We start from the raw sequence: 23,130 nt of genomic DNA, 5'->3' as shown, positions 1-23,130 counted from the left end.
CATGTATTCAGGCAAAAGTCTGAAAAAACTTCCTTTCTTTGAAGGCAAATAGAAAAGTCTTCAAACCCAGTCACATAAACAACAAAATTGTTTCAGCAACAGCACTATATAATGCCAATAAAAAACACGCGTTCCAATTCAAGGCAATTTTTTAGTTTGTTTCTGCAACATTGCTTAAGGGATTATTTTGTTTTGCCACTGTATTGGCACTCCTTAATTTTCGTCTCAGTTTCTCCCTCTGTGAAGGCGGCTCAGACACAAACTAAAACTGAATGAGATAGCACCCATGGGGGGAATTCTGTCATTTGGAAGAAAGGGCACCAGAAGGCCGAAGGGCGAAGGTGAGAACACAGGAAGGCAATAAGAACAGACACGCAGTATAGTATTGGGTGAGATTGTCCAGCAGAGAAGAGGATGAACTTTTCATTGAAACAGCTGGAAAGGAAACAGGGTGAAGAAGTTAGGTGTTAGACATTGTGGAAAGAAAATGAAAGACTGAACAGGAAAACTATAGTGTATAGTCTGAAACGTCATGGTTTGGGCTTATATGAAGAAATACTTCCCTGTAAAATCTTTTTAAAAGTTGGAATTATGTGTCAACTGTAGCCCAAGCAGCCCCAGCCTATTCTGTGCGTACACAGAGAGGTCTCCTGAGACTGCAGGATGGGATAGGGACTAGTAATAAATAAATATTGATCATGTTTCCAAAAAATGTAAGCCCAGTCCATTTGTAATGATGCAGTCACAAAGGATGGGACAAAACCTAAAAACCCATGTCAAAAACCTAAGACCTCCTGTCACCTCTCCTTGTTTAAAATAGAGATGAGGCAAATCTTGTAGGCAAAATTCCCATTTACTGTTCAAAAGTGTTGTTTGCAAGCTTCGGGCTGCGTTCAAGTGTTGTGCTCATAAGAACAGACTTCCTTCATTATTTCTTTAAAATTAATGGCAAGCCGTAAGAGACCTAGTTCAAAACTGCATCTTAAGAGATTTTTTGCACCTTCATCTAGAAACTTTTGAAGATCTCCCTTTTTTCAGTTAGAGATAGCAAATATTTCCCTGTGTCAGCTTGACCAGACACCACCAAGACTAGCTTTTCATAGGGCATTTCAGCTGGGAACTTGCCATTTGAGCTAAAATGCAGATCTGTGAAAAACTGAAGTGAATGAATAAAGAGAGCTAAACCTTTGAGGGCCACCAAGCTGAAGGAAACAAGGGAAGGGTGCACAGTCAGCACTTCTCAGATGGAGCCCTCAGTCAGCATTGATGACTTTCCCATTAATAACAGGAAAGATCAAGGAATAATCAGCTACCATTTTCTAAATATGCCGCAGTGAGATGAGCTGAAATAAGCTTTTGTAAAGTGAGCAAGTAGGCCCCAAATATCCTAGCAACTATGATGGACTTTAAATGTGAAATGGTGCGGTTTTAAAAATCCTGAATGAGCTTTTACAGCCACTTCTCACGGGCTTAGCTTTTGTAAACTGCTGCAAAGCAGAAGATGTAGTTAGCTATCTTCCCACAGCAGATGATTTTCACCCACAATTAAATGCAGGTGCAGACCTACTAATTATGTGGATATCAGTCTAAAAATGGTAAAGATGCAGGCATAATTAGTTGTATCTGTAGTTTTGTATCCACTGGAGGTCACATAGAGCATATGCCTGAAACTCAGGTCACCGGCTGATGTTAGGTATGGCCATTTACCCCCACTAAAAGCCATGTCTGAAATTCATGCCACTCACCCTGCAAAATAAAATAAGATTAAATGAGAAAGAAGTATGTGTCTATATCTATCAATCTAGCTATCTCAAACTTCATTGCAAAGTGTTGTTTCCCAGGGATACACATTTTTCTGAGAGGTAAAATACCATTTCAAAAAATAAATATGACCAGTCAGACATTCCAATTTGACCTTTTACTATCAAAAGGGAGGAAGATTACTATTGCTTTAAGCTTATTCACGCAATTATTGACTGTGCGTAGTTGGTCAGGAGTCATTTGTGGTCAGGCTCACATTTTTATCAGTAAATCAGAAAGAGAGGTCTGTATTAAAATCACAATACTTCATCTTCCTGGGCAATGGACTCAAGAGTACAGGCTTGTTTAGGTGTGATCCTGCAGACAAATGGGGCAAAAACATTAGTAAGCCAAATGCTTGGCTTAAAACTTCACCAAGTTTATTTGAAAAGGGCAATGACCATTTTTTTACTCTATGAAAAGTAAAGAACAGCTTTCCCCATCCCAGGGGGTGGAAGCGGCCTTTCAGCCATCCACCCGATGGGTAAACAAGAGCAGAGAGAAGGAAAAGGAAGCATCAGCAGCCAGAGTGTGCATGATTTATGTTTTGTTAAGCTCGATTAAGTCTCTGGCCAGAACTAGCTCATACCATGTCCATTCACACAGGCATACACCTCACTATTTACTCTTCTTTTCAATGAAAATGAAATGCTTACTTTACCAGAACATACCTCTTAAATAAAAAGGTCTTCTGCTGTAGCCTTTGGAAAAGCAGTGGAGGAAGCGGCAGTGCTGTGCAAAACCTGGCTGGGGAGCCATGGGCTCTGTCAGCACGCAGGTCATTTTATTCCTCCTTATTTACTCATGTGTGGACTGTGGCAAAATGAAGTTTGCTCTACTGAAAAAGAGCCTACTGACATCTTTTCCCTATGTGAGTTCAGTTTACTTACTAGAGTGGGGAAGGGTGTCGTTTGCTTTTATCACTAATGGATTCTAGTGTGCAAAATCAGATCAGTACCCAACCGCTGCCTGGAGTGGCTGCACAAAGCATTCATTATCATCCCCGATACAAATCTACAGCAATTGCCCCAAGTTTTGTTCAGTGTTGAAGGGCGTATAAATACACATGTAACACCATAGTCGTAGCATGCTCGAACCTGCCTGGTGCTCTTATAACATGGGTCTTGCACCAGATCTGTGGTCACATGGATGTATGGGGAACCAAAATGTGGTGCATTCGAAGGGACTTTCTGTCACTCCATTTCCCCTATTTTCAAGGGATCTGTTGAAGAGCGTTTGAATCATTCCTGTTTTGTTTGAACTAGTCAAATAAAAGCACTGACTACAGTTCCTTGGATTATTTGTTTTACTTTTTTCTCCTTTGACTAGTGAACCTGGTTTCCTCCCCTCCGCTATAGCTAAAATGTCAGCTAGCAAACCCGATTTGTTTTCAGTGCCGTATACAGCCCAGTTCTCTGTTATGTTAAGCCTATTGAAAGATAAACTTCAAGATCAAAGCAAATTTCTGTTCCCATGGTTTATTTCATCTAGACTTTGGAAAGATGTGGGCACTGTGTGCTAAAGATTTACTCCTACTGAGTCTTCTGTTGTTTATCCATTTCAGTTGTTCCATCTGTCAGCCCATCTGCCTCCCAATGACCCCATTTCTTTTTTGTTTCCCCCCGTTTGTATTACAGGTCCATACGTTTCGAGGTCCGCACTGGTGTGAATACTGCGCCAACTTCATGTGGGGTCTCATCGCTCAGGGAGTGAGGTGTTCAGGTAGCCCTTTCAACATTTTCTGTCCTTCCCTTGAAATGCTCATGGGTCCCTCCCACCCCCAGCCTGCACTCCCTGCAGGAGGGGGGTAGGGATTACTTTACAGAACAAGGCAAGAAATCCTCCCGCGCAAGTTAGAGTGCTGTCATTTTCCCCATTAGCTGGTTTAGAAATTAAGCCACCAGCCCTTGGTCGCTGAGGGTGACATCCTTTCAGTAGTACCTTGGTCATGCATGTGCCTTGGAGTATATATTAAGAATTCTTCTTTATGGTGTCATTAAGTTATCCCTGAATGTTTTTATGTCTTAAGAAACAAGCTTTGGAAATGACAGAGCCAGCCAGCAACTACACTTCATAACTCATCTTTTTGCCACCAATGGCTGAGAAGTGCCCTTGTCTGCAAAAAGACTGTCACCTGTTTCCTATAAAAATGCCATGCGTTGCTGCAAGCCTTAAGTAGCCCACCTCGAGGGAAAGCAAAAAATACAACCATTTTCCCAGAAGGATTAGTTTTCTGATGGATATCAAATTGTATCAGCATTTTAATAGCATTTTAATTACTTTAAATTTGTTTGTTCTTTTGTAAAAAATAATCCATCCTGCAAAAATGCAATAATCATCACATCACGAGCTTTTGGATTCAGCAAGTGAAATGGTATTTGGTGCATTGCAAATGGGGTTTCATAACTTCTTTCTACGGACCTTCAATCCCTTCCATGTCTCAACTGAATATGCTTCTGTCTTACCTCTCCCTGCCCTGACCTTCCAGGGCGTTCCTGGTCTCAGACTGGCACCGAACACATCTGCCCCCAACATCTGCCCTGCATGGGTAGAGGAGGTGGTTGTTGCCTAAAATTTAGCCAGCAGTTTGAAGGGTCAAAATACCTTTCGCAAATGCAAAGTTTTAGTAAGTGCAGTCTCAGTTACTGCTACATCTTGTCTGCCTGTAGATGAATAATGGTACCACAAAGAATATGAGAAGGACATTAAAAAAGAGGAAAATTAATAGTAGTTTGCTTTTCAAGCTATTTGATCTTAAACACAAGTGTGCAAAAACTGACCTCACTAATGCATAGAGCTGTATTTTTTTCACATACATAAAATATTAAACTTACGAAAAGGCTTATTTATTTAGTATGAAACATAATACTCTCCCTCATTAAATTACCAGCATTTAACTCTAAGTAGACAGATGCATTTGGATTTAACTTCACATGCTTGGAGAACAGCACTGAAAACAATACAGGGAGGATCCTAACTGCAGCTGGTCACATTTGTTTAGATTTCACAGAACAATAATGTATTATGCAGTAATAACTGTATAGAGAAACACACAAAAACCACCAATTCCATTAAATGTGTAGGTGTGTTTGTAGTGATGATATGATTTTGCTTGATTAATATTTTCTAGAGAATAATACTGAAATGTGCTGCAAGTAATAGAGACATGTTTACATTTTGAATAGCTCAGGCGGTGAATCAACATGAAAAAACAGTAAGTAACTTAATAGTGATGATAGTAGACATGTTAAGTTAGCCCAAAAGGTACTGTCAGTGATGGGCATGACTGGGAGGGCATTAAAAGAGGAATCAGAGTTATGTGAGATGATGTTACTCACAACGGTGGTGTTTGCTTTACTGAAGCTTATAAATTCATTTGGCTGAATATTTGAATCTATTAGAAAAATTCAATTTGTAGAGATCAAGCAGTGATGTTTAAGTTAACAGAAACCCACCCGTGCAACCAAGAGTAGGATTTGAGTCTGGAGTAAGACACCAAGAACCATTTATAAAATTAAACTTTTTTACATCATGTCTTTCACAGCATTTTATATGCCTAAACTGACCTACAGACTAAACACAGGGGACACTTTAGTCGCCAGTGAAGTGATGAGACAGGGATGGGGAGGCTGCTGATGTGGCAGAGCGAGCCAAAATGCAACACTGCAGGAATGTGGAAGGGGAAGTGAGGCAAGCTGGCTCAAAGCACTATCCCAATTTGAGTGCTCAGGTGAATCTTAGGTCCTTCGCCTGTTAGGAGCACTAAGCCACAAGCTGGCCAGCAGAAGACAATCATTACTGTGCTAATTTTATAAAAGGCTAAACTAAAACACTCAGAAGTTAAGTCCCACGTCCTTTCAAACGCAACACCTAGAGCTACATGTCTGGCAGTGAACTGCTCCAGACCGCACCAGTGGTCACCTCCAGCTCAGAGGTGTGTGAAGGACATTCAGAGCTTATATAGTTTTTTTAACAACTATGCTGGAGTTCACTTTGCCCACCATAAGTTTTTTACAGGAGATTTCCATGCTCGTCTTTCTCATCTCCATCTTATTTATTCTAGCTTCGCTGACTGATGGGGAAGTTATGCCCCTTGCTTGATGTGGTCCAAGAAAATAAATTTTTAGACAAGACCTGTCAGCATTAGTATTAATTAATTAACCTGGTTAACTTTGTTTACAGACTGCGGGTTGAACGTACATAAGCAGTGCTCCAAATACGTGCCCAACGACTGCCAACCAGACCTCAAGAGGATAAAGCGAGTCTACTGCTGCGATCTCACCACACTAGTGAAAGCCCACAATACCCAGAGGCCGATGGTTGTGGATTCATGCATTCGAGAGATCGAAGCAAGAGGTTTGTATGCTTCGGAAAGCAGCAGACACAATTAAATGGAGACAACTTGAATTACGCGCTAAGCTAGGATAGGGTAATATGCTCATGCACACTGAAGACAGGATGAAAGAAGGGGTTTTTCTAGTGTAGGTGATACATTGCTTTGCATTAGCTAGGAAAACTAAATTATGACATTTCATAATGCAATTTCCTGAAATGCTTTCTGAAAACACGTCAAAACATGTATTACATTACACTTCTGAAAGGGGTGAACTTTAAAGTGAACTTTAAGTTCACGTTTATGTGTCTTTTTTCATTATTTTCTTTTAACATACCTAGGGACCCTTCCAATTTCAGAGTAATCAGTTTAAATCAAACCCGTTATTAATAACCTTTCTGGACACTATGGGCAGGAGAACATAGTGACTCAGACAAGTGAGGTCACAGGCTGTGGCATTTTGTGGTATGTCACGAACTGTGCACGATGCTCAGCTACTGACTGATGGATGCCGTGGCTCTGGTGGCATGTCACAGCCAAAGCTCCAGCTTGTGACAGGTTTTTGCTATGCAGAAGCATGCCAGATTGAAGAAATACCATATCCCCTCCAACACAACACAGTAATGATCACGTATTTTTGCTTTGGATAGCAAATGTGTATGTCATGCTGCCCAATAAGCCAATAGCTTCAGCACAGGAATCTCATAATGTTGAATTCATGGCGTAACAGTAATCTGCATGGCAACACACTGATACTAGCCATAGGGATTTCAAAGCCACGCATCATCTACTGAAATGAATCAAAGATTTACAAGTAAATCCCCTGCACTGCTCCGTAAAGCTCTACCGGGATTATATCATCATTGCAGGGACAAATAGAAAGAATAGTTTGGACTAAGACAGAAGAGCTTTACTCCGATGATACAGCAGGAAGCTACGTTGCATTTGAGATCTAATCACTTACTTGTACATTTATTAAGATAAAATCTGCTGCCCGCTCTCTGTTTTTTTCAACATCTTCAAATTTCTTTCTTTAATTGCTGTAGAACTATGTAAGATACTGATTTCGTTCTTAAGAAAACAAAGGGTATTGGCTCTTACAAGTGGGTTAGCACTGTGCATAGTCACAATAAGGAGCGCTGGGATGAAAATAAATAACGTGTGTGTAACTCTGCTTGGCTAGCTCTGCCTGCTCTGCTGGGCTGCCCTGCATTTCATGTTGGTGTGGAGCAATGGGGGAGAGTTGTGCAAGTGAGCAGGTCTCTTGTGAACTGTAGAAGGGATGTACTGATGTGGAGAAGAACAGTATCCATCACATCTGTCAGCTGTGTATAAGTAAAAGCTGAGAGCAAAACTGGGAACAAATGTGCTCATAGGGAAAGGCAGTCTCTTACTTGCATTGCTATTTATCATTAAGCAACTGGTAAAAGGAAAGGAGACCTCTAAAGCTTTATTAATTATAGCCAAATCCAGGAAAATCTCCCACATGAAATGAATAAATCATGATAACATCACATGCCCCACCATTAGCAAATTGCAATATTTTCCTCTAACATAATCAACCGTGTACCTAACAAAATCAGAAAGTATAAATTCTAAAATTCTTTAATCCTTTAAAAAACAACTTAAAATTACTTTGGTCCTTCCTTAAATGCTCCAGAGTTTCACATTGCAATTCATATTTTGCTACACTTACTAGATCTGTTGCTCTTGCTTTATTGTTTTTAAGCCTGAATATTTGTTGGTTACTGAAGCAAAGTTAACCAAAAACTTTTTGTTTCAGGTTTAAAGTCAGAGGGCCTCTATAGAGTCTCAGGCTTCACTGAGCACATTGAAGATGTGAAAATGGCCTTTGATCGAGGTATACCATTTTTTAACCTTGTACAGTTTCAATCTAAGGTTTCGGTTCTAGGACTTCTCAGTTCTTGTGTTTATATAGGTACTGTGGTAATGAAACTCGCATATAAGCAGAAGTACAGAAAGCAACCTGTCTTTTCTGAGTTCTCACATTAATCTGTAGTGCTTTTCATAAGAAGAAATCGTATTTTGTAGTTGGAAGGAATAGTTAAACAGTAAGTAATGGCAGGCAGAAGGCTAAGTGCTTGAGGGACTGGATGATTCCTCAACCAAGCAGCACAGCCTAGGCTCCTAGTTCAAGTTCGAGCCTAGATAGTACCAGGGGAAAGCTCTTAGTCCTATCTTTAGTAGACTCAGTGCTTTAAAATACAACAATCTATTTATGTGTTTAAGAACCAGGAACTCCAACTGGGAAGTCATTCTGCATGTAGCCTTGTAGAAAGCACCGCACCACTGTGCACGTGATTGCATCTGCACAACAGATGAGAGGAGCAACGGGGAGATTGGTTGTACAGCATATTGAAAAACTAATAATTAAAACACTACCTGTTAATCATTATTACCATCCTAGTAGCCCTTCTGAACTGATTTAGCTGATTGCCTTGGTTCTGGTTGTGCACACAGTCTTTGCACACAGGACTAATTTTAAGTATGTATGTTAGTGGGTGCAGAGTAGGGCCTTCATCAACAGAAAACACATTTTCAAGTACATTTAAGAAGTTACATAAATATTCTTCTCCCACGTTAGGGAATAGGGTCAGACACAGCCCAGTGATCGCAGGCCCATGGGGACGAGGCAGGTCCAGGTCAAGCCAGGAAGTCAGCCTGGGGGTCAGGGTACCAACCAGAAGGGTACATGGCCAGGCGCAGACCCAGCTGAAGCTGAAGCCGAAGCCAGCTATGATGTCGCTTAGGCAGGGACTGGGGTCCCTGGGGGCCCATGGGCAGGAGGTTTGGGGGCTCCAGGGGAGGCTGGGCAGGGCCAGCAAGGTCTATGGGTGGCACGTCTTACGCTTACTTTGCCTGAATACTTTTTTGTTTGGAGACAGTTGGTCACGCAGATGTCACTGGCAAAGAAAGTCCAATTAGGAATTCCCGAAGTGACTGTTTTCTTGCTATACCGAAATATCCTTTTAAAAATAATACACCTTTTAAAATGTGTTGGATGCTGCAGTAGTGAACATATGCATATACATGCATAGGTCAGCCATGATTTGGGTGAGAGAGATGCACAGTGATATGACTGCTATCATAGGAAGATACATGTCGCAGGTGTGCCACATGAAGCAGTGCTGCTGAGAGGGTCACAGTCCCCGTAGGTCCCACTCTGCTCCCTGCAGGTAGATCTGGCCTGGCAAACCCTTTTGTTCTGTGTGTTAATTCTCCTCTGAGTGTACCAACCTGAATGAAACCCAGAAGGAGAAGCACAGGTTGAAGAGGGAAGAGTTTGAAGAAAGCAGATGGAAATTTATGTCTGAGCATGACTTGAATACTGCTGCAGCTGTAGTTCCTTTGCAAATGCTTCGAATCACTGGAGCCAGTTCAGTTTTACAGATAGCGTATCTTTTATTATTGCCTATACTCATGGCATAATCTGGTGGCAACACACACTTGAATTAGACCCACAGCAAGGAAGAAAGTGTGATTTACTGGCAAAGAAGGCAGCACCTAGAAACAAGAAGAGTAAGGTCACTAGCAGTATTGGATTTCCAAAGGAAAAAAAGCATGGATAAACATGGAAGTGGAGAAAGCAAGAACAGAGTTTATATACACAGGCTGTGGGGAAAACCATTGGGCATAAATTGATAAAAAGCTGTGTCTTCATCTTCTTTTAACAATCTCATGAGGGAAAAGGGATAAGAAAGGAAAGAGAGAGTGTTGCCATAAATAGTGCTAAAAGCAGTGGAACAGTGAACAAAACCTTGTTATGAGAACTGCATGACTAGCGTATTGCTGAGAACTTCACTTTACAGTTTTGAAAATGTTTTCTCCCTGAACTAGAGATGGAAAAGCAGGAGTTGTGAGTTTTTTGCAAGAAGAGATTTAAAGAAAACCAAAATAGATTTTTTGTTCTGACTTGTGGATTGTGCAGCTAGAATGTGGTTGTCAGCTGGCAGAAGGTTGAATTGGCAAGACGCTTCCAACCTGACAGCTCAGGGCTTGCTTCCCTATGAGATCCAAGTTTACAGAGACAGGGACCCCACCCTCTTTTCTGCATCCCAGCTCTGCAGGTTGGAACATCGCTTTTCTGCTGCCCAGTTACCCCTCCTTAGCCCTAGAAGCCAGAGCAGCAGGGAGTGGACTATCCCAAGAATGTGGAATATCCCAGATCTCTGTCCCAGGTGACAGAGCTGGGAGAGAAGGGAGCTGAGAGCCAGGTGGTGGCAGGTCTCACCTCCAGCAATGCCTGGAAGGTTTTTGTTCAAATTTCATTTTCTGCCCAGAAAATTAAGTTTGTGGGAGCTTTACAGAACTGTTGTTTCCACATTCACTACAGGAAATTAACATATTTTTTGCAAAAGTAAAAAAAAAAAAAAAGGAAAATTTGTGTCTGAAATATAAAATGGAAAATTCCTGATCAGTTCTGGTTAATAGATACTTGTTGCAGCAGAAGCAGCCATATCTGTGGCCACGTCACTATCTCAGACATCTCTGGAGCATGCTGGAAGCATGATAAGCAGAAGTTAAACGTGTTTTAAAAGAGCTTGGGATAGTTCGCTGTCAAAGGAGAAGGTGAGAGCAGGGGAATGAACCAGGGAAGAGAACTGTTTAATCTAATGGATAGTCCTGGCACAATACTCAAGGATATACACTGGTCAGGAATAAATTTAGTTTGACAATTTAAAGACCATTTTTAACCACTTGAAAGCAAGGCTCTGAAACAACCTCCGAATAACAGCAGGGATAAAAACCTTAACTAGTTTTATAATGGAAGTTGAGGGGTTTAAGAGAAGGGTTATATGGCATGGTGCCTGCAGTAGCAGGGCACTGCGCTCTGGCATTACAGAGGTCCCTCCCTGCCCGTCGTTTCCGAGTCAGTCCCCAGGCACCTGGCTAGAATGCCAGTACGCTTTTGCATCTCTGGAAATAGAGCTTTTAATAAATGGGTTTGAAAATAAACAAGCAAGGAGTCCTGCCATTTAATGCCCAGGACGCATCCTTCAAATAACGCCATCAAGCTTTCTGGTTTCCCAAGCTCTTTGTCAAGCCACAGAGAGCCAGAAGACGGTATGATACAGGGATGAGGCGGAGGGGCTGACTCGGCCGTAGGTAGGGTACCTCTCCTGCTGGTTTCATGTGCAGCTGAAGGGGCGCAATGAAGAGAAGCCAGCCTTCCCTCTGACTAATTCTGCTTTGCCAAAGGGACACTCACTTGTTGCTTCCTAAGAATTGGAGCGAGAACAGAAAAGCAAAGGCAGGTTTGAAAGTTAACATCTCGGGAAGAGAATGGCATCCCACATAATATTATTTGGGCCCAATGAAGCTGTGATAGTTGGTTTGAAAAAACAGGGAGAAGTTGGTCCTCATCTGATTTAAACTAAGACTCCCTTCCACAGCCAACGTAGTGTAAATACCCTTACTATAAATTAGCGTTAGGCTCTCTGAGGCACTGACAATGTTCCATTTTAGTGATTTTTTGTGATGAGAAGGAGGGGAATAATGTGGATTTATTTAATCTGGTGAATGTTGGTGCTGTAGAACGACAGTTGCTCTCTGTCAGCGTTGAGCTGTGGCGTTGTGGCATCCAGAGAACACTCATTGTGCGCTTTATCCACAAAGCTGCCGTTGTCACCAGTGCATTCTGTCCCCCCACTCGTTTGTGTGACTGGCTGGTACAATACACTTGCTAAAAATATTATGCTGTTAAATATTACATGAGTACTTAGAGGCATCCTAACTCATACTCATTCTTTTGCCAGCATAGCTGAAAACCTGTCAAATGCCAAATCCAAGAAAAACCACACAGAAGCACATTAGCATGGCGAAGGTTGTGCAATAAAAACAAAGCGTTAAGGAAAAAGGAACTTAAGTAGAAATGTAATTCAGTATTCAGAGGGCATAGCTGAGGCTTTAAGAATGTAATACTTATTCCATTTCATTCTCTAATAAACTATTGATATATTTCTATGGCATCCAAAGTCAACGGAAACCTTTAAGGAACAGAATAAAGACTTTCTTTGTCTTGAGATATTCAAACTTCAACATCATGCAACGAAATATGTTGAGAGTCAAAGTAACAAGGAAAGAGAAATGACGGGATTTGGGTAGGATTAGGTTTGTAAAGCTGAAATGAACTATATGTTTGTAATCCAAAATTGAAAAAAAAGATTGTATTAACGTATGGCCACCTCAATGATACTGAAAATACCAATTACAATCTGAGGAACGTTACTGTATTGAAGAGTGGAAAAAAAGATTGTGGTAATGCCGAAGGTACCATATAAAATAGATGTAGTTCATACAGTATGCTACTGCAGAGGATCCTCTGTGAACTATGTGTCATGAATTTACCAGCAATGAATTAACTTTCCTTTCTTAGTGCTTTGAATTTTAAGTGTGTTTAAATAAAAATACAAATCCAGGAATTTGGTGAGGATAAGAAATAAGTGCAGCCTGCCAAGGGCCTTCAATTGCTGAAACTGAAAGGAAAAAAAAAAAACTACAATCTTTGACTCGGGAATTAATGCATTTTTCCTACAGTAAGCGAATATGTAAATAAGAGGTATGTTTGAAGTACATTGTAGTTTGAAGTACCTCTAGCTGAAGTGCCCCTTTAAGGAAGCTTGCTGGGCTGCTTTGTAAAAGTACTAAATAAATAACACTTCCATTTAGTGTACTGTTGACCTGGATAATAGATGCAACCTTCTGCTTTGCTATATCTGTTCTGATGCAGCTGCTGGCTCCTTGGAGGTATCTGTTTTCAGTGGAGCATTTTGAGTGCTCAGTGTCCATCAATTAAATAGAGCTCTCCACACAAAGCTTTACAAGACTAATGCTACCGTGCCTGGAACGTGTGGATTAAACAAAAGACTGGGGCAGTGTAAACATCCTCCTAGGTCTTATTGATGCTGTATTAAATTAAATGCTGATGGATGTATTCAGACTGCTCAGCTGCATCAAGAAAGGCTGCTTGTTTTAAACACTTAAGCATATAATCTCCTCTTGATGAGAACATGTAGTGCTATTAGTCTTAATGAGAATTATGTGCATACATTGGACAGGACATATCCCTTCAAGATTAATGCCATAGGTTTGTATAAAATGTCTACAATCAATATAAACTATTTTACTCTGCTGTGAAAGCCTTTATCACCATCTTAGACGCTGAGTATCAAGCACACCCACTCATCTGTCTGTATCAGGGCATGTCTACAAGCACTAGTTATTGCGAGACACGCAAGGCGATGGCTTTACAGCATGTCAGCACCTCGGTGGTAACAGCCCGAGCTTGTGCTTGCACCTCCTGGCAGATACAAGCAAACTCCTCTCTGTTGTTCAAGCAAGCATAACTTCACATCGCCCCACTCACCATATGCTCCTAATCTTCACCACCTCCTGTGAGGGAAGCACTATTATCCTCACTTGAAAGGTGGGGAATAAGGACTACAGAGTATAGCTGATCTCAAAGAAGCCTGAGGTAAAGCTGGGGATTAAATCCAGACAGCCTCAGCCCCTGCTTGACCAGTGCCCTAACCTGTCTTTCTACTGGAAGACCGCCAAGGACAGGCCCCAGGAGGGGAGGACAGCAGAATTTCTCCGTCTGGAGAAAAATGTGGGCATGAGGATACTAGGTAGTACCGAACCGATGTAGTCATTTGAACTTGAAAAATAATAGTGATCCAGCCTCGCTGCTAGTTCTTGTAATTTCACTTGTTGCAAGCCATGCATTGGTCAAGGGCTTGCCAGCAGCACTTGTAAATGTTAAGCTCGTGATTAAAAGTGCTTCGTAATGGAGTTCTGACTAACTGTGTTATAATATGTGGCAAACAAGATGTATGTCATTTCAGTTGCATAATTCATCAATTTAGTTCTTCATCCATTACAAGTATCCATATTCATTTAACAAATTGCGATCCACATTTCAGAATAAATTGTATAGCTAAATGCCATAGCATGTCTATTTAAATTCAAATCTTTGCTATAAATAAGTAAGTCAAATATGAAGACATTAGAGGACATTCAGAAAATAAGGCGGCTTTCTTACTAGCTAATCAGTATAGATAGATTGGTGCAGGACTTACAAGATTTGGATGTTTACTCTGATTTTTCCTATTGGTCTCCTGAGGGTCACTGGAAATTTATGTTATTTCTCTGTGCCTCTGTTTCCCCAAGTAAAAATCAAAAGAATGGTTCACACTCCTGTGCGTTGATCTGCAGATACAAAATACAATATCAGAACAAGTTATTAATAGCTTATTTTCAGTGAATAAATGGGCCAAATTCAATAAATATATTATTAACATGATTTTTCATCCAACATTAAAACATTATGTGTGAGATGGTACACTGCAGATATCGTTGATGTAATCACCAGGCTCTCCAAAAGATGTAAGCAAATAAATTGTTTACTAAAAAGAAACTACCATTCCTCATTCATTTACTGTGAAGTTAGTAGCAATATATTCTCATTTAAGACTTCCAAATGCTTTCAGGTTGTTTTTTCGTGTCAGGTTGGACACAATAAATCTGAATTAGAAGCCTAGCCTTGCTTCGGTCAAAATTAGCCTGGTTTCAAAAAGATTTCTTCCTCCTCTTCTAGATGGTGACAAGGCTGATATTTCTGCCAGTATTTATCCAGACATAAACATCATTGCCGGAGCACTGAAGCTATACTTCAGAGACTTACCGATTCCCGTGATCACCTACGACACCTATTCCAAGTTCATAGAGGCAGCAAGTAAGTATTGCATAGTAATTTGTACCAATCTTTAATTACATTTCCCATCCATAAAGCTGTTAAAGAAAAAGAAAAGACAGACAACAAATTGGAAGCAAGGGCGTTGTTCTGTTCATTACTTCTCTGTCGCGTCCTTCTTTCACATGAAACTTTTGCCTGAATGTTATTGGCAGATGGGACATCATGAAGGCACACCACCCCAGGGCTGGTGTCACAGCTGCAGATGCATGCAAGACTGGGTGACCCGTGACGGGTCAGGGATGAGTGAACAGTGTGAGCCTTGAGGGTGCTTCCCATTTCCCCACCATTTTCCCCATCTCCTATATTGTGGCCTCCTTTGGCAACAAACCTGCCCCGCTGACAAGCATGTCCCCTCCTTCAGTCGGTGGGGGATCAGAGCAATGAAGCACGCCACAAACCACACCTGCCCCACAATTCAGGCGCATCCACCGTTCATTAGGTCCTACAGTACCTAACCTGTGTCCAGATGGAAGATGTGCAGTTACCCCCGCTCAGAGCTGGCAGGTCACAGGTGCACACTAACAGAGAAGGAGGAGGACAGCAGCATTCATTGACAACACCATAATGTTGGCAGAGAGAGCCGAGATTCGCCTCAAATTCTGCTCTCCAGGGCACAGCCTTCCACATAATGATAGTCACTCAGGAAAACTAACCAGGTGGATTACATCAAAATCAGATTATTAGCAAAAAATGTCAAAGACCTGAGGTGTCTAAGAAGTAGCATGCTTTCTTCTTTAAAAAGTATCCTTAGTAATTTTGAAATGCAACCCAGTATATGGATAAGCAGCAGGAAGAGTGGTCTGTCTGTGCAACTGTGCTGCCTTCCCTTCCCCTCTGGCTTACCCCACCTCGCACTCCCCATGCAACTCCAGATACCTCTCTCCTGCACTCTCCTCTTCTTCCTTGGCAGAGAAATTATTCTTGCTCGTCACTAGTCCTGTGAAGAACGTGCCCAGAGAAAGCAGTTCCTATCATCACGTCGATACACCAATCTCTTAAAAGCAGGACATAAAGATTCTTAATCTTCTAAAATTTCAAGCTCCTGGTGCCATTTGTATGGAACATCATGCAGCAAATATAACTCTGGCTCAGTTCACAGCTTAGGAATCCATACTTTTCATGTAAAATACATGTAAATCATTTTGCTCAGATGCTCATCATGCTCAGATTTTTAGAGAGATTGCCAAATGAGCACTGATGTTCTCTGATCACTGATACCTATGTATTTAAGATGTTCAGAAATCTTTGTTTATGTAATTCCACATCATTGCAACCTCTAGCTAAACTTATATACTCAAGCACAGTCTCTAAAGCATATATCCACACTCCCATCTGGTGTTGAAGGCTAATGGAAGTAATCTTATGTAAGATTTTAAAGAGTCAGTTCCAGGCAGAGTATTAGGAAGCACTCAATGAAGCCCGGATACTGTACCTATGCAGGCCTGTAGATAAAGCTACAGACCAAAGAGACAACTATTGAGTGATCTTCATTGCTGATTTCTTTGTAAAGCCTTTTTTTTTTGAGGATGCAGAAGTTGCTGATAAGGTCCATGTTTATGAGTTTAATATTTATCCCTCCAAGCACAGTCAATGGCTTGTAAATGATTCCATAATAATAACTTAGCTTCCTGAATTATTGGCGTTTACAAATGGAAAGCCCTATTAACATTAATCCTGTTTGGTGTTTTTACAGAAATCTCCACTCCTGATGAACGACTAGAAGCAATACATGAAGTGTTGATGTTACTCCCTGCTGCTCACTACGAGACACTTAGATACCTAATGATTCATCTCAAAAAGTAAGTTAATTGCCATGTAGGATAATTCTTGAAGATCTTAACAATTTTCTGCTTTGAAAGAGAGATATTACTGAAAGTACCAATAAACCTTCCATTAGGACACCGCCACTAAAACAATAATGTTACAAATAAACAGGCAAGCTATGTTTGTATAAATGCATATAAGCTATGCACATAGATAGCACAGATCCTTTTCCTGGCAGATCATTGCAAGCCTTTGAAGAGTTAATTGAGATTTGCCACGTTTCTCTGAGGCAGATAGTATCTGAAAAATACCAGAATGGTAGGTACTTTAGAGATGTGCTAGATGTGCTGCAGCAAGTCACTTGATCACGCTTTCCTTCTGCCTCCCCTTACCTCCTGATTTGTCTTCCTGAACGATAACCCTAAAAGGAAAGAGCTGTCTCTTACGAGTTGTTTGCTCACATCACAGTTAAGCCAAGAATCAAGCAGGGACTATTTTTATACGACTAGTAAAAGCAATACAGGCCCCTACCAGTTATTTCCTATCTCTTTTGGTTTTAAACACACACTGCGTCATTTGCTTTCCAAAGCCTCTTTAGTTATAAGACATACAAAATTTTCAAAAGTGCCTAAATTTCATTTTTGATTTCTTCTTAGTTGTCCCACTACTTGCAGCACAGTTGCAAGTATTCTGCACTATTCTGCAACATTAATGCCAACGTGAAAAGAAAAAGACCTCAACTCACGTAAAATTGCATCAGAGAGCTTGTGTGAAGTGCATTTCATGCTCAATCAGGTTCTCATTATGCAGAGACTTCTCCTCATTTTGCATCAGCTCAGGTCATTACAACTGAGTAATTTTACCTTTCGATGAGACATTACCTGGGCATGCAGGAGCTTCTTCGGACTCTGCAGAAATGAGATGTGCAAACACCCACCCTTGTCAGCACATACGCACGGACAACTCAGGATGAACCATGCTGGCTTTTAAGAAGGCCCATGGAGGCTGTAGACAAGCGACCTGTATACAGAATCAGTACTTTCATGTCCTGGCAGCAAATTTTTAATAGCCAAGTACTGACTTGCCTGCCTTCTTTTTCATGAACTGCAGTACAGGCTTTGGTTCAGCTGTTGAGCTGAACTACTGATGAGGCAAAAATAGTCCAAACAAGCTGATTAAGCTTTCTCTCTCAAATACCTGCAAGTCACGCAATGAATCTCCTCTCCTTTCCCAAATCGTAGCTTTCAGCGTCTGCATGGAAATCAAGTGCATGTCAGTTCCTATGGAGAATCTGTCGGAGAGATCTGAATGCAAAAGAGGAAAGGATCCTTTAGGTTCAGACTATGCTGTTCTGTAGATTAAACATATAGAGTCCCAACTCCAGCCCCATAGGGCTCTTCCTGCACAGAGAAAACAGGATCACTGCAGGATCACAGCCTCTACACCAGCACTGTTTCTCAACAGAAAAGAAACTGCACTGAGTTGCTGTTTAAAGCACTTATTTCTTTATCAAATGGAAGGGATGCTGAATTGAGCTCAATCAAAGCTGAGTAAGTTTTGTATTGCTTTTGAAAAATCAGTGTTACCTTCCCTGAATCTGTTTATTGTCTTTGTTGTCTTTCTTCCTCCTCCATTGAAACAATAACCTAATGCAGTCAGGAAAATCCAGCAGAGGACAATATCAGCAATGAAAAATGAGCTTGTCAGTCAATTAATTGTTTTCTTCAGTCAAATGGAACATTCTTTCTGATAATTTTTTGCTCAAAATTGGAGGAAATAATGTAGCACGAGCAGCCCCGCCGTGGCAAAAAACACACAACTCCATCCATGCTGCTGTTGCAGTGAAGCTGTGCAGCTGAATCTTCTCTGTGTTCACCCCAGGCCATGCAAGAAGCCCCATGCTCCTGCACAGAGGTGCTAGTAAGATGTATGTGGCATTGCATAGCTGTTTGACATCTCTGCTGCATACAGCCACAGATGGAAAGCAGAGAGTTACACTCACACAGAGGTGGCTTGGGCTAGGCAGCCTTGGTTTGTCTTTTCTCCTTGCAAAGCACAGCTATCTGTGCTAGAAGATGAGGATGTAACTGTGAGTAGGGGCACTAATGGACTTCTGTCCTGAAAGCAAAGAGGAACAGTGTTTTTCTGTGACAGAGCCACTCTTTGCAGAGAGCAAATAGTAGAAGAAAAACCTAGTCATATAAGGACCTTGCAAAGAAGGGAAGACCAGATTACTTCTGGTTTCAGGCTCTGTGCTCCCCTGATGGCATGAGCGAATCCACTGCTGCCCAGCTGGCAATTACCATGGCCAGGGGCAGTCTCAGCTGCTGCCAGGAGAGCTGGTTCCAAAATCAGATGTGCTCCACCCTGGCAGAGGAGTTGTGCGTGGAGGAGATGTGAAACTTCACTTGTACTCTGCTTAGTAACGGCGAGTGTCTGGTCCATGAGGGACCATGACCAGTTGATGAAGGGACCACGGCTGTCTCTACACTGCAGTGCAAGAGCACTCTCAGGACTGAACTCAAATGCCAAAGGCTTGCTGGGACAATACTGATGTGATCCAGCTCTGTTACCTGGAGGGAAACCCTGAGCACATCTTGCATTTTCCAGCAGGCCTAAGGGATGACTTCTCTGCATCCTTGGCAGCCTGTGTTTGCTCCAGCCACACGTAGCCTACCTTCTTTTGTATTTACAGTATATGACCGGTGTCAGGGAACAAAACAGCCTGGGCTCCTTCCTAGAAGTGCCTCTGTTCTCTGTCAAGGATAGATGGCAGTCATAGCAGTCTGACTTTAGCAAGCCACCTCTCTGGACTACTCCAGGATTCAGCACGCTCCTGAAGTGTAACAAGGAATCGGAGTCACTCAGCTGCTGGTCGGGCCTGAGGCAACCAGCAAGGCAGAAATGCGTGAATGTGCGGGTTCCTGCAGGCTGGAAGCATGGGGGTCACTGGTAATCAAAAGAAACTTTGGGTTCATATTCAGGAAGCACATCCGCACCTGCGGTGTGATGCACAGCAAGTACAACATGCCAGAGAACTGTAGTTACTGTAGGGTAGAGGACTGCTCCATATATCATCATTTAAATCATTATCACGCTTTTCAGAAAAGCAACTGCCACTAATTCTTATACCCTAATGAATAGCCACATGGAAAAATCACTCAAGAGTCTCGTGAGCAGTGTTTAAAGGCACTGGAAATCACAGCCCCACTGTAGTTGCATTGTACTTGCTGTGGAAACAGTTACTATATTGAGTGGAAGTAAAAATTGTTACTGAAAAACGTCATTATCTACCAATGCTTGATGTGAAGCAGGACTACAGACTAAGACGCATATATTCTTTTCTTCTGGGAAGTAAACAGCTACTTACATTTTTTTTCTTTTCTTTTTTTTTCTATTTTAGGGTTACCTTGCATGAAAAGGATAATTTTATGAATGCTGAAAACCTGGGAATAGTGTTTGGGCCTACTTTAATGAGACCTCCAGAGGACAGTACCCTTGCTACGCTGAATGACATGCGGTACCAGAAGTTAATTGTGCAGATTTTAATAGAAAACGAAGATGTTCTCTTTTAGACAGAGAGAGGCATATCTTCAAAGCCATTTGTTTTAAAATAATTAGTTTGAAGGAAAAAAAGCATTTCTTTAAATTTTTTTAAACATAAAGGAAAAGTTCCTTGACTGCACTTCAATTTCTGCAAAGTTGCAGATGGATGCCAAAATGTTTAGGGAAAGCCTATGTCTCATAGACATATGCCTCTTCGTAGAAGGGAAAAAAAAGGTCAGAAAAAATCCTCTTACCTTGTATCTTTTGCCTTGCCTCAGATGTATATTTGTTTTGAGAAGTTGCAAACAATTTTATTGTTAACTTATTAAGAAACACAAAACATATTTTAATATGGCTAGAGAAGCAAAAAGGTACTTAATCAGTGTTTCTTGTATACGCCTATACATTTCCCTCTCCATGAGACATAATTATATATGTCAATTGTGAAACAGAACCTATATTATAAAGATATTTTTACTTTACCTAGCTGAAAGAATGGCATTTTATTTTAGCAAACTATAAATCAATGCGGTGCATTGATTATTTTCCACATAATTCTTTCCTGCATTTTTGCTATGATATATTGAAAACAATTACCACTAATACAGTATTATCCTGACATACCTCTTTCAGTACAAGTGTTTTAATTCTTTTCTTGTGTGTATTCCAGCTTTCCTTAGGTTTCTTTGCATTTAGGCACTAGCATCCTAAGATTGTACACTTTTAGCCATTTGATATTTCCCAAAACATACAGTATTTTCTCTTTTTTTTTTACTCCCATGTAAAATATGGTATTGAGAATTTTTCAAAAGTCCTGGTGGTAGTATCAGTTTCATATGCCAGATTTTTCTTGGATAACAGTAATATGTAAATTAAGTGATGCTGGGACACTGGATATTTTCTGGCCTTGTTGAAAAGTTAGCACTTTTTTGGGTTAATTATGAAGGATTTGGTTTTTCTGTAAAAATCGAGTTATGTTTTGTCATGTTTCTGTATTTATAAACGTACAGTAAATCTGCTAAAAATGTAGGTATTTATCTTGAATGTGTTTCCTGATGGTTTGTTTAAAAAAAAAAAAAAAAAGAAAGAATGCGTAGGAAATGTGGGAGTTGGTAAATTTAATTATTACCAAATTTTAATATTTTTCTCCCCTCACAAACGTTGACCTACAGAGTTCATAGTCTAACTGCAGCTTATTCCTAATGTTAAAATTGTTTCTCAGCATGAGACGTTTCTGCAAGCATAGAACATCAACATACTTTACTACCAAACTCAATTTTCAATACAAAAAAAATTATAATAATCCCTCATCTTGATCATTTGTATCATATGCTTGGTAACTCAGTGATGCAGTTTCCTGAATTATTTCAGGGAGCACATGTTTCTATTCAAATTGAAAAATATGTGTAACTATGATAAGGAAGGGAGGTGGAGGGTATGACTGTAAATTTGTCGTCTTCTAGAGAAATAACTAAGGGCTAGATAGATTAACCCAGATTGCAGAGCAAATGCTAAATAGTCTGAGTTCCCAATACTTCCATAGATCCTCCTGCCTTGTACAGGACTATTTGTTGTAGGTTATGTACTACTTAATACTGTCACAAAAATTATCTGGAAATGGTTTTATTTTGTGAAGTGAAATATGCTTTGTAATTTATGATAGTGTAAATGGAAGGAAAAATCCCATTAAATGTGTTAAAGAGTTCTGGTGTCTGTCACTCTGACCACATGGCAAGCTGCCAAATGAAAATCAATCGCTAATTACCATCCTGACATTGCTGGAAACTTTCCTACTTGGAAAACTTAAGAACAGTTTTACTGAATGTCAGCAGTTTCAGATTGGCACTTGGATGCCCATACTACCACAGCCAAGCCTATGCACACATTTATTTTCTGCGACCAGCCCGAACCACCTCTGTGTAAAACTTCAAGCGAGCAACAAATCGCAGTATCAATCCAATCAGTTTCCAAGAATCGATGCCATCAGAGCACTTTTCCACTCCCTTGAACGCAGACATTTGACTAACAATGATTTTCTTTATTTTTTCTGGTCAGTTCAGTAATGAGTTATTTTTTTAAGGCAAGGACAGTATTTTAGTACCATTTTTTATTTTTGCAGGAAGACAAACAAGCCATTCTACCTCTGCTTCTCCCTCTCCTTCTACCATGAGCAAACTGGTAGCTTTGACATGTCTCTCAGTCTGGGGTCTTCAACGCATGCCCCATCCTAAGGATTCAAAGACAGTACAACAGCAGTGTGTTTAGAAATACCCATGCTTAGTGTCTTTGGAGGGCAGAAGTTCCTAATCTGTTGGATGGAGGGAAGAGTACAATGCTGCATCTTAAAACACAAATATATAATGAGTTGTCCCCATTTGTCTCGGCTAACCGATGGCCAGCATACTCAGGGGCGTACCGAGCGTGGAGGTAAAAGGACCCTGTCCCCCTCCATGCTTCATTAGTGCTGCACACACTTCATCTCTTAGTCAGACTTGCTGTGGCCATCACCGCTGCACCTGGGGCTGAGCAGCACTTCCGAGATCCGATTGTCTCTGTTCCAAATTCACCATTCAAGGAAATAAACAGCCAGCAGGCTTTTATCTGCAAAACTGACTGCTAAAGCAGAAGACAAAGCGTGTATCGTTGTAATGCAAGCCTATACTCCAGTATACAGAAAAAAATGTGTCTGACTGGGTCTTCCCTTTGCTTCAAAGCATTCAGCAAAGTGTGATGACATATCTCACACGAGGCACTACTAGAGGGCAGTAAGAGTCATTTGAAAGATGCTCCAAGAGTCTGTGTTTGAGCTGATGTAACATCCCTGCTAGGTCATTTCATCTCGAGTGGAACGCAGCTCTGCTCCTCTGGAAGCAGGTGAGGTACCTGTGTCTGACTGCATTGGAGCCTGTGT

The 23,130-nt window shown here is 41.0% G+C and overlaps 1 protein-coding gene across 1 annotated transcript in view; it reads left to right on the top strand.

Moving 5' to 3' along the window:
- CHN2 (chimerin 2) overlaps positions 1–21,922 on the top strand; it is a 25,602-nt gene extending 3,680 nt beyond the window's left edge. Inside the window, exons 2-7 of the mRNA XM_009325702.1 lie at positions 3,438–3,522; positions 5,983–6,156; positions 7,917–7,994; positions 14,751–14,888; positions 16,603–16,708; positions 20,077–21,922. Coding sequence (XP_009323977.1) covers positions 3,438–3,522; positions 5,983–6,156; positions 7,917–7,994; positions 14,751–14,888; positions 16,603–16,708; positions 20,077–20,248 — 753 coding nt within the window. The 3' untranslated portion in view covers positions 20,249–21,922. The remainder of the gene's footprint in view (positions 1–3,437; positions 3,523–5,982; positions 6,157–7,916; positions 7,995–14,750; positions 14,889–16,602; positions 16,709–20,076) is intronic.
- Positions 21,923–23,130: the final 1,208 nt, after the last annotated feature.

The sequence above is a fragment of the Pygoscelis adeliae genome, unplaced genomic scaffold (assembly GCF_000699105.1).
Source record: "Pygoscelis adeliae isolate BGI_AS28 unplaced genomic scaffold, ASM69910v1 Scaffold226, whole genome shotgun sequence".
Taxonomy (NCBI): domain Eukaryota; kingdom Metazoa; phylum Chordata; class Aves; order Sphenisciformes; family Spheniscidae; genus Pygoscelis; species Pygoscelis adeliae.
Note: the sequence above shows the minus strand (reverse complement) of the source record. Positions and strands in the feature narration are given on the sequence as shown.